General features: G+C 46.3%; 1 protein-coding gene across 1 annotated transcript in view; it reads right to left on the bottom strand.

Moving 5' to 3' along the window:
* The window catches only part of nbeal2 (neurobeachin-like 2), a 143,494-nt gene that overhangs the window by 88,795 nt on the left and 42,996 nt on the right, over positions 1–11,703 (bottom strand). Inside the window, exons 3-10 of the mRNA XM_029746683.1 lie at positions 9,866–9,945; positions 8,667–8,748; positions 8,333–8,414; positions 6,947–7,059; positions 5,861–5,943; positions 3,932–4,017; positions 3,561–3,773; positions 1,236–1,332 (exon numbers count right to left, since the gene is read on the bottom strand). Coding sequence (XP_029602543.1) covers positions 1,236–1,332; positions 3,561–3,773; positions 3,932–4,017; positions 5,861–5,943; positions 6,947–7,059; positions 8,333–8,414; positions 8,667–8,748; positions 9,866–9,945 — 836 coding nt within the window. The remainder of the gene's footprint in view (positions 1–1,235; positions 1,333–3,560; positions 3,774–3,931; positions 4,018–5,860; positions 5,944–6,946; positions 7,060–8,332; positions 8,415–8,666; positions 8,749–9,865; positions 9,946–11,703) is intronic.

Genomic DNA, 11,703 nt, shown 5'->3' with positions numbered 1-11,703 from the left:
TAATGTTCATAGATCCCTCATAGAATTCCTATCTACATAGGAAATTCACCACAATCATATAATGAATTGTTTATGTCATATAAGGCATATACCCTATATATACAAAAGTATGTGGACACCCCTTCAAATTAGTGGATTCGGCTATTTCAGCCACACCGGTTGCTGACAGGTGAATAACATCGAGCACACAGCTATGGAATCTCCATAGGCGGCAGGTAGCCTAGTGATTAGCGTTGGACTAGTAACGGAAAGGTTGCAAGATCCAATCCCTGAGCTGACAAGGTAAAAATCTGTTGTTCTGACAGTAGAATGGCCTTACTGAAGAGCTCAGTTGCTTTCAAAGTGGCACCGTCATAGGATGCCACCTTTCCAAAAAAATTCTGCCCTGCTAGAGCTGCCCTGGTCAAATGTAAGTGCTGTTATTGTGAAGTGCAAATGTTTAGGAGCAACAATCTACCATGAAATGGTAGGACACATAAGCTCACAGAACAGGACCGCTGAAGTGCACAGCGTGTAAAAATCGTCTGTCCTCGGTTGAAACACTCACTACCGAGTTCCAAACTGCCTCTGCATGCAACGTCAGCACAAGAACTGTTCATCATGAAATGGGTTTCCATGGCTGAGCAGCCGCACACAAGCCTAAGATCACCATGTGCAATGCCTAGCGTCGGCTGGAGTGGTGTAAAGCTCGCCACCATTGGACTCTGGAGCAGTGAAAACGCGTTCTCTGGAGTAATGAATCACTCTTCACCATCTGGCAGTCCGATCGATGAATCTGGATTTGTTGGATGCCAGGGGAACCCTACAGAGCCAACTGTAAAGTTTGGTGGAGGAGGAATAATGGTCTGAGGCTGTTTTTCATGGTTCAGGCTAGGCCCCTTAGTTCCAGTGAAAGGAAATCTTAACGCAACAGCATACAATGACATTCTAGATGATTGTGTATGGAGATTGCATGGCTGTGTGCTCGGTTTTATACACATGTCAGCGAATCTGGGTTTGTGGCTGAAATAGCCTAATCCACTAATTTAAAGGGGTCCACATACTTTTGTCCATATAAGGCAAAACATACTAAATCTTACCAGTTACTTATTAGATTTCTGTACTAATAATCTTCTTCTGCCATACAAGATTGTCATTTGTTTTTCATGGTTGTTTTCCATATGGGGCATGATGGCACAAACATTAGTGGGACCAGACTAATATTTGGGGAGTGTGTTTTGGATGAGGCCTCTTACTCAGCATGTGACTCTGGAGAGTGATGAGGTGTTCCTCCCAGCTCTGCCCGTCCCCCTGCTCGTTCCCTAACCCTGGAGGCCGGTTCCAGTTCAGGACCTGGAAGTATCAGAAACAGTTGCATACCTCCATTACCAAAACACTAATGCCGTGCTAACCACACTCCTACCCTCCACCAAACCAAGCTTCAATTGATAGAAAAGAGCAGATTCTTAACAGCTGTCCCACCAAGATCAAGCTACTACAGCCACTGCTGCTACTACCACTGCTCCTGCTTCTCCTACTGCTACTTCTCCTACTGCTCCTACTGCTGCTACTACTTCTCCTACTACTGCTACTACTTCTCCTACTGCTACTCCTACTACTCCTCCCACTGCTGCTACCACTTCTCCTACTGCTGCTACTACTTCTCCTACTACTGCTACTACTTCTCCTACTACTGCTACTACTTCTCCTACTGCTGCTACTGCTGCTACTACTTCTCCTACTGCTGCTACTGCTTCTCCTACTGCTACTTCTCCTACTGCTGCTACTACCACTGCTCCTGCTTCTCCTACTGCTACTACTTCTCCTACTGCTCCTACTGCTCCTACTGCTTCTCTTACTGCTGCTACTACTTCTCCTACTGCTGCTACTACTTCTCCTACTACTGCTACTACTTCTCCTACTACTGCTACTACTTCTCCTACTGCTGCTCCTGCTTCTCCTACTGCTGCTACTACTTCTCCTACTGCTGCTACTACTTCTCCTACTGCTGCTACTACTTCTCCTACTGCTGCTACTACTTCTCCTACTGCTGCTACTACTTCTCCTACTGCTGCTACTACTGCTACTTCTCCTACTGCTCCTACTGCTCCTACTGCTTCTCTTACTGCTGCTACTACTTCTCCTACTGCTGCTACTACTTCTCCTACTGCTGCTACTACTTCTCCTACTACTGCTCCTGCTTCTCCTACTGCTACTTCTCCTACTCCTCCCACTGCTGCTACCACTTCTCCTACTACTGCTACCACTTCTCCTACTGCTGCTACTACTTCTCCTACTGCTGCTACTGCTTCTCCTACTGCTGCTACTACTTCTCCTACTGCTGCTACTACCACTGCTCCTGCTTCTCCTACTGCTACTTCTCCTACTCCTCCCACTGCTGCTACCACTTCTCCTACTACTGCTACTACTTCTCCTACTACTGCTACCACTTCTCCTACTACTGCTGCCACTTCTCCTACTACTGCTCCTGCTTCTCCTACTGCTACTTCTCCTACTGCTGCTACTACCACTGCTCCTGCTTCTCCTACTGCTACTTCTCCTACTGCTCCTACTGCTCCTACTGCTTCTCTTACTGCTGCTACTACTTCTCCTACTGCTGCTACTACTTCTCCTACTGCTGCTACTACTTCTCCTACTGCTGCTCCTGCTTCTCCTACTACTGCTACTACTTCTCCTACTGCTACTTCTCCTACTCCTCCCACTGCTGCTACCACTTCTCCTACTGCTGCTACTACTTCTCCTACTACTGCTACCACTTCTCCTACTACTGCTACCACTTCTCCTACTACTGCTACCACTTCTCCTACTACTGCTACTACTTCTCCTACTACTGCTACTACTTCTCCTACTGCTGCTGCTACTACTTCTCCTACTGCTGCTACTGCTTCTCCTACTGCTGCTACTACTTCTCCTACTGCTGCTACTACTTATCCTACTGCTGCTACTACTTCTCCTACTGCTGCTACTACTTATCCTACTGCTGCTACTACTTCTCCTACTGCTGCTACTACTTCTCCTACTGCTGCTACTACTTCTCCTACTGCTGCTACTACTTCTCCTACTACTGCTACTACTTCTCTTACTGCTGCTACTACTTCTCCTACTGCTGCTACTACTTATCCTACTGCTGCTACTACTTCTCCTACTGCTGCTACTACTTCTCCTACTGCTGCTACTACTTATCCTACTGCTGCTACTACTTCTCCTACTGCTGCTACTACTTCTCCTACTGCTGCTACTACTTCTCCTACTGCTGCTACTACTTCTCCTACTACTGCTACTACTTCTCTTACTGCTGCTACTACTTCTCCTACTGCTGCTACTACTTCTCCTACTGCTGCTACTACTTATCCTACTGCTGCTACTACTTCTCCTACTGCTGCTACTACTTCTCCTACTGCTGCTACTACTTCTCCTACTGCTGCTACTACTTCTCCTACTACTGCTACTACTGCTACTACTGCTGCTACTACTTCTCCTACTACTGCTACTACTTCTCTTACTGCTGCTACTACTTCTCCTACTACTGCTACTACTTCTCCAACTGCTGTTGCTACTACCTGGAAGTAGCCATCCAACACGGTCCTGATCTCCAGCCGGCGCTCTGCAGGACTACTGGAGTGGAGGATATGCACCATTGCAGTCAGGCACTGCAGGGTCAGCCGTAGCAGAGTGGGGTCCTTGGGGTTAGAGGAGGTCCGGAGGCACCAGGCTCGGAGTACAGAAAGAAGGTCCTCCACAGACTGCAGGGTGATGGAGAGCAGGCCGTTCTTCTGGAATGCATAGATACAGTACATACGAGTTAACACACACACACACACACACACACACACACACACACACACACACACACACACACACACACACACACACACACACACACACACACACACACACAATTCTGAAGAGAGGTACAGTAGGAGTGCTTTACCTTGCTGCCACTGATGACCGCCCCTTGGAGATGGACCAATCGGAGAGTGAGGACCTCTGGGATCTGCTGGCTGTCCTGCAGGCTGTCTGTGAACCAAAGACACATTAATGGTTGTTGTTTTGACAGGCTGTCTGTGAACCACATATTGATGGTTGGTGTTTTGACAGGCTGTCTGTGAACCACACATTGATGGTTGTTGTTTTGACAGGCTGTCTGTGAACCACATATTGATGGTTGGTGTTTTGACAGGCTGTCTGTGAACCACACATTGATGGTTGTTGTTTTGACAGGCTGTCTGTGAACCAAAGACACATTGATGGTTGTTGTTTTGACAGGCTGTCTGTGAACCACATATTGATGGTTGGTGTTTTGACAGGCTGTCTGTGAACCACACATTGATGGTTGTTGTTTTGACAGGCTGTCTGTGAACCACATATTGATGGTTGGTGTTTTGATGACATGGCAACCTATCCTGAGCGTCAGTCTGTACCATCATGCCAACTCCTTGTCGCTCACTGTCATACCAAAAGGTCTGGCTTGACAATGAGCAATGGAGTTGACAAGAGCACTTACAGATCTGGGACCAGGCTACAGAAGGAGACAACAGATCTGGGACCAGGCTACAGAAGGAGACAACAGATCTGGGACCAGGCTACAGAAGGAGACAATAGATCTGGAACCAGGCTACAGAAGGAGACAACAGATCTGGGACCAGGCTACAGAAGGAGACAACAGATCTGGAACCAGGCTACAGAAGGAGACAACAGATCTGGGACCAGGCTACAGAAGGAGACAACAGATCTGGGACCAGGCTACAGAAGGAGACAACAGACCTGGGACCAGGCTACAGAAGGAGACAACAGATCTGGGACCAGGCTACAGAAGGAGACAACAGACCTGGGACCAGGCTATAGAAGGAGACAACAGATCTGGGACCAGGCTACAGAAGGAGACAACAGATCTGGGACCAGGCTAATGGCAATACATTGTACAAGACAGTATGCACAGCCAGTATACTGTGATGTCATAAAGAGATGTGGAAATCCAAGGCATACTGGGACAGCATTGAGAAATAGCAGGATGTGGGTTGAGCCCTCGTTAGGCAAGGTTATGTATCAAGACAATGGAGATCCCATAAGTCTTAGTAATAGGTCCAACATCAGCTAGCAGTATTATACACACCAGAGGCTGAGCCCACTGGGCTCTGGTCAAAAGCAATGCACTATATAGGTAATACGGTGCCAGCTGGGATGCAGCTCAACCACTTCCCTCTCTCAATAGCATGGTGTTAACAGTCATCCACTTCCCTCTCTCAATAGCATGGTGTTGACAGTCATGTTGAGCTTTCTGTAATCTACAGACTCAACTTGTCCAGACAGGTTTCCAACATGGTTTAGAGATTAGCATTGTGCTAATCAAAGGACACTAGCAATAGAAGTGTTTAATAAACTAAGATCCCAGTGAGAGAACACTGCTAATTAGAAAATAACATAATTAACTTTAGATCAAGACAGAACATATCGACTGGACTCTTGCCCACTGTGTTTCTCCAAAGGGAGAAAAGTACATTTTGAGCAGCCTAATGGAAAGCTGTATATTACTGGAACAGGAGAACAGGCTAGTATAAAGGTAGTCTGAGTAGTTATATATACAGAGGTATATATTAATAGAAGTAGTTATATATACAGAGGTATATATTAATAGAAGTAGTTATATATACAGAGCTATATATTAATAGAAGTAGTTATATATACACAGAGCTATATATTAATAGACGGGTGCTGAATGAAGTCTACAGTGGGACTCAGTGGAAGCTGTTTTGAGGAAGGAGTAGTACAATGGGACCATAGGCTGTAAGAGAGAAGTTACTGTGGTGTAGGAGGGAGGCCTGGAGTGAGTGAGTGAGTGAGTGAGTATGCAGTGCCTCACCATGGAATAGAGCAGGCAGCTCCTCTGGTAAGGGAAGAGGGGAGAACTTATACTTGCTCCTCTCCGCCATGCTCACCTCCTCCCTAAAAACACACACACACACACACACACACACACACACACACACACACACACACACACACACACACACACACACACACACACACACACACACACACACACACACACACACACACACACACACATTTACAGCAGGCCTACAGACTTGGCCTCCGTGCTAAATAGCATCCTATTCCCCATGTAGTGCCCCACAGGGCTCTGGTCCAAAGTAGTACACTATATAGGGAATAGGGTGCCATTTAGGATGCAGCCTTAAGGAGACAGAGATAAGAGCTGTTGCAGCAACACCGTCATCCACTACAGATGAACACGCAGAGATAAGGCCTCGTCATTTCTAAGGGTTGGGTTCATACAGTCTGCCCTCGACATAGTCCTTCACCACACACAAAGACACAGACATACTGACACACACAGTCCAACAGGCAGTCTCCACTCAGCTTCAAAACACACACAGTCTAACGGGTGGTCTCCACCCAGCTTCAAAACACACACAGTCCAACAGGCAGTCTCCACTCAGCTTCAAAACACACACAGTCTAACGGGTGGTCTCCACCCAGCTTCAAAACACACACAGTCCAACAGGTAGTCTCCACCCAGCTTCAAAACACACACAGTCCAACAGGCAGTCTCCACCCAGCTTCAAAACACATACAGTCCAACGGGTAGTCTCCACCCAGCTTCAAAACACACACAGTCCAACGGGCGGTCTCCACCCAGCTTCAAAACACACACAGTCCAACGGGTAGTCTCCACCCAGCTTCAAAACACACACAGTCCAACGGGTAGTCTCCACCCAGCTTCAAAACACACACAGTCCAACGGGTAGTCTCCACCCAGCTTCAAAACACACACAGTCCAACAGGCAGTCTCCACCCAGCTTCAAAACACACACAGTCCAACGGGTAGTCTCCACCCAGCTTCAAAACACACACAGTCCAACGGGCAGTCTCCACCCAGCTTCAAAACATGGGTAGGATGCGCACGCGCACACACACACACACCCACCCTGCCAGGCGTCTCCTCCATGTATTATAAGGGTCAAAGAGACTCTCCAACAGCATTAGGCCATACTGAATCACTGTCTGGAGGGACGATTGATCCGCAGGCTGCTTCTTCAGCTGAAAGACACACACACACACACACACACACACACACACACACACACACACACACACACACACACATATTTACTTGACCTTGAGAAGGCTTTTAAGGCACAAAGACATCTCAGAGCAAATAATAAACACAGCTACGCACTTTTACTAAATAAACATTCCTGACACTATTCCCTTCTAAATACACATTCCTATTTATGACACTCTTCACAAACAATACTGACAATATAGACACATTCCACATCACAATACACAGCTCAGCCGCACACCCACTCCTCTATTCTCATGAAAGCAGTTCTGCATCTTTGAGCTGGAAAAATGTCATGTGGATTTATAGGATAGTATTCTTCTCATCTCCACTGCATTCTCTGGCTCAATAGACAGTATATTATCATTGTGGCTCAATAGACAGTATATTATCATTGTGGCTCAATAGACAGTATATTATCATTCCGGCTCAATAGACAGTATATTATCATTCCGGCTCAATAGACAGTATATTATCATTGTGGCTCAATAGACAGTATATTATCATTGTGGCTCAATAGACAGTATATTATCATTCCGGCTCAATAGACAGTATATTATCATTCCGGCTCAATAGACAGTATATTATCATTCCGGCTCAATAGACAGTATATTATCATTCCGGCTCAATAGACAGTATATTATCATTGTGGCTCAATAGACAGTATATTATCATTCCGGCTCAATAGACAGTATATTATCATTCCGGCTCAATAGACATTATATTATCATTCCGGCTCAATAGACAGTATATTATCATTCCGGCTCAATAGACAGTATATTATCATTGTGGCTCAATAGACAGTATATTATCATTGTGGCTCAATAGACAGTATATTATCATTCCGGCTCAATAGACAGTATATTATCATTCCGGCTCAATAGACAGTATATTATCATTCCGGCTCAATAGACAGTATATTATCATTCTGGCTCAATAGACAGTATATTATCATTCCGGCTCAATAGACAGTATATTATCATTGTGGCTCAATAGACAGTATATTATCATTCCGGCTCAATAGACAGTATATTATCATTCCGGCTCAATAGACAGTATATTATCATTCTGGCTCAATAGACAGTATATTAATCTAGAGTATGAATGAGTGATATAGTATAGTTTGCAGATCCTCCATTGTTGAAAATTACTAATGTGTAGCTTAAGTGTGTGTGTGTGTGTGTGTGTGTGTGTGTGTGTGTGTGTGTGTATGTGTGTATATGAGGTTCATCTAGGGTTGTGTCTTACCTGAGTCAAGCAGAAGTTTAACAGTTTAATGGTCTCGAAGACATAGCCGGGGGTCTTCTCTGGGTCAAGGTTTTCCATATTCCTGAAGAACAAAGAGACTCAGATCATTAAATTGTCACCAATCTTTCTCTGGTCTCACTGTTATCTAGCATGAGCTTCTAGTTTATTCTTTCTTGTTATCTAGCATCAGCTTCTAGTTTATTCTTTCTTGTTATCTAGCATCAGCTTCTAGCAGATTTGTTCTTGTTATCTAGCATCAGTCATGGGTAGAAAGGATGGGCAGAGATATTCAACAAAGGGGTGAACTGAGGGTCAGAGAACATATAAGGTCTACCTGCAGACGATAATGAAGAACTTGATAAGCAGCAGGGGGTGCAGGGTGCTGTTGTTACTGTCGCCCCCAGAGAGGTGCAGGGTGCTGTTGTTACTGTCGCCCCCAGAGAGGTGCAGGGTGCTGTTGTTACTGTCGCCCCCAGAGAGGTGCAGGGTGCTGTTGTTACTGTCGCCCCCAGAGAGGTGCAGGGTGCTGTTGTTACTGTCGTCCCCAGAGAGGTGCAGGGTGCTGTTGTTACTGTCGTCCCCAGAGAGGTGCAGGGTGCTGTTGTTACTGTCGCCCCCAGAGAGGTGCAGGGTGCTGTTGTTACTGTCGCCCCCAGAGAGGTGCAGGGTGCTGTTGTTACTGTCGCCCCCCAGAGAGGTGCAGGGTGCTGTTGTTACTGTCGCCCCCAGAGAGGTGCAGGGTGCTGTTGTTACTGTCGCCCCCAGAGAGGTGCAGGGTGCTGTTGTTACTGTCGCCCCCAGAGAGGTGCAGGGTGCTGTTGTTACTGTCGCCCCCAGAGAGGTGCAGGGTGCTGTTGTTACTGTCGCCCCCAGAGAGGTGCAGGGTGCTGTTGTTACTGTCGTCCCCAGAGAGGTGCAGGGTGCTGTTGTTACTGTCGCCCCCAGAGAGGTGCAGGGTGCTGTTGTTACTGTCGCCCCCAGAGAGGTGCAGGGTGCTGTTGTTACTGTCGCCCCCAGAGAGGTGCAGGGTGCTGTTGTTACTGTCGCCCCCAGAGAGGTGCAGGGTGCTGTTGTTACTGTCGTCCCCAGAGAGGTGCAGGGTGCTGTTGTTACTGTCGCCCCCAGAGAGGTGCAGGGTGCTGTTGTTACTGTCGCCCCCAGAGAGGTGCAGGGTGCTGTTGTTACTGTCGCCCCCAGAGAGGTGCAGGGTGCTGTTGTTACTGTCGTCCCCAGAGAGGTGCAGGGTGCTGTTGTTACTGTCGCCCCCAGAGAGGTGCAGGGTGCTGTTGTTACTGTCGCCCCCAGAGAGGTGCAGGGTGCTGTTGTTACTGTCGTCCCCAGAGAGGTGCAGGGTGCTGTTGTTACTGTCGCCCCCAGAGAGGTGCAGGGTGCTGTTGTTACTGTCGCCCCCAGAGAGGTGCAGGGTGCTGTTGTTACTGTCGCCCCCAGAGAGGTGCAGGGTGCTGTTGTTACTGTCGCCCCCAGAGAGGTGAAGGGTGCTGTTGTTACTGTCGCCCCCAGAGAGGTGAATGGCACTGTGCGATAGCTGGTCACTGAAGAACACCAGTACGTCCCTGGGTACGAGAGGAACCTCCGCAATATAGTCCTCCAGCCTGAGAATGTAGGAGGAGGGAGGGGAAGAGGAAGGGGAGAGGAGAGGGAGGAGGAAGGGGAGAGGAGAGGGAGGAGGAAGAGAGAGGGAGGAAGGGGAGGATAGGGGAAAGGAAAGAGGGAGGGGAAGGGGAGAGGGAAGAGGGAAGGGGAAGGGGAGAGGGAAGGGGAAGAAGAAGAGATGAGAGAGAGGATGGTGCTGTTTTACTACTTATGTACTCTATAAACATGTCAACATTACACCTCTGGATTGGTAATAAGGTCAGAGTTCATCCAACTCAGTCTGACACAAACCACCTGTGGCCTACAGTATCTCTCCCTCAGCAGGGATTTGGTAACATATTGATGAATTAAAGAAAGAACCTGCCTGCACACTAAAAATGCTCCTATAATGTGACGAGCATACAACAATGTCACTTTCAATGTTACTTTCAAAATGTCAATGAGGTTATCCCATCTGTGAAAGACAGCCCATCACTATGGACAAAATGTATATTTTATTGACATTTTGAAACTGTAGATTACTGTGGAGTAATGTTATTTATTTTCTATTTCAGCTCATCCATTTCATAGACAACCTGTACTTTCTATCAACTCCTAACACGTCCTGTTGTTTTAGTGTTGTTTTAGTGTTGCTCATCTCCTAACATGTCCTGTTGTTTTAGTGTTGCTCATCTCCTAACATGTCCTGTTGTTTTAGTGTTGTTCATCTCCTAACATGTCCTGTTGTTTTAGTGTTGCTCATCTCCTAACATGTCCTGTTGTTTTAGTGTTGCTCATCTCCTAACATGTCCTGTTGTTTTAGTGTTGTTCATCTCCTAACATGTCCTGTTGTTTTAGTGTTGTTCATCTCCTAACATGTCCTGTTGTTTTAGTGTTGCTCATCTCCTAACATGTCCTGTTGTTTTAGTGTTGTTCATCTCCTAACATGTCCTGTTGTTTTAGTGTTGCTCATCTCCTAACATGTCCTGTTGTTTTAGTGTTGTTCATCTCCTAACATGTCCTGTTGTTTTAGTGTTGCTCATCTCCTAACATGTCCTGTTGTTTTAGTGTTGTTTTAGTGTTGCTCATCTCCTAACATGTCCTGTTGTTTTAGTGTTGCTTATCTCCTAACATGTCCTGTTGTTTTAGTGTTGCTCATCTCCTAACATGTCCTGTTGTTTTAGTGTTGTTCATCTCCTAACATGTCCTGTTGTTTTAGCGTTGCTCATCTCCTAACATGTCCTGTTGTTTTAGTGTTGCTCATCTCCTAACATGTCCTGTTGTTTTAGTGTTGTTCATCTCCTAACATGTCCTGTTGTTTTAGCGTTGCTCATCTCCTAACATGTCCTGTTGTTTTAGTGTTGCTCATCTCCTAACATGTCCTGTTGTTTTAGTGTTGCTCATCTCCTAACATGTCCTGTTGTTTTAGTGTTGCTCATCTCCTAACATGTCCCGTTGTTTTAGTGTTGTTCATCTCCTAACATGTCCTGTTGTTTTAGTGTTGCTCATCTCCTAACATGTCCTGTTGTTTTAGTGTTGCTCATCTCCTAACATGTCCTGTTGTTTTAGTGTTGTTCATCTCCTAACATGTCCTGTTGTTTTAGTGTTGCTCATCTCCTAACATGTCCTGTTGTTTTAGTGTTGTTCATCTCCTAACATGTCCTGTTGTTTTAGTGTTGCTCATCTCCTAACATGTCCTGTTGTTTTAGTGTTGCTCATCTCCTAACATGTCCTGTTGTTTTAGTGTTGTTCATCTCCTAACATGTCCTGTTGTTTTA

The sequence above is a fragment of the Salmo trutta genome, unplaced genomic scaffold (assembly GCF_901001165.1).
Source record: "Salmo trutta unplaced genomic scaffold, fSalTru1.1, whole genome shotgun sequence".
Taxonomy (NCBI): Eukaryota; Metazoa; Chordata; class Actinopteri; order Salmoniformes; family Salmonidae; genus Salmo; species Salmo trutta.
This window is presented reverse-complemented; position numbering and strand designations above follow the sequence as displayed.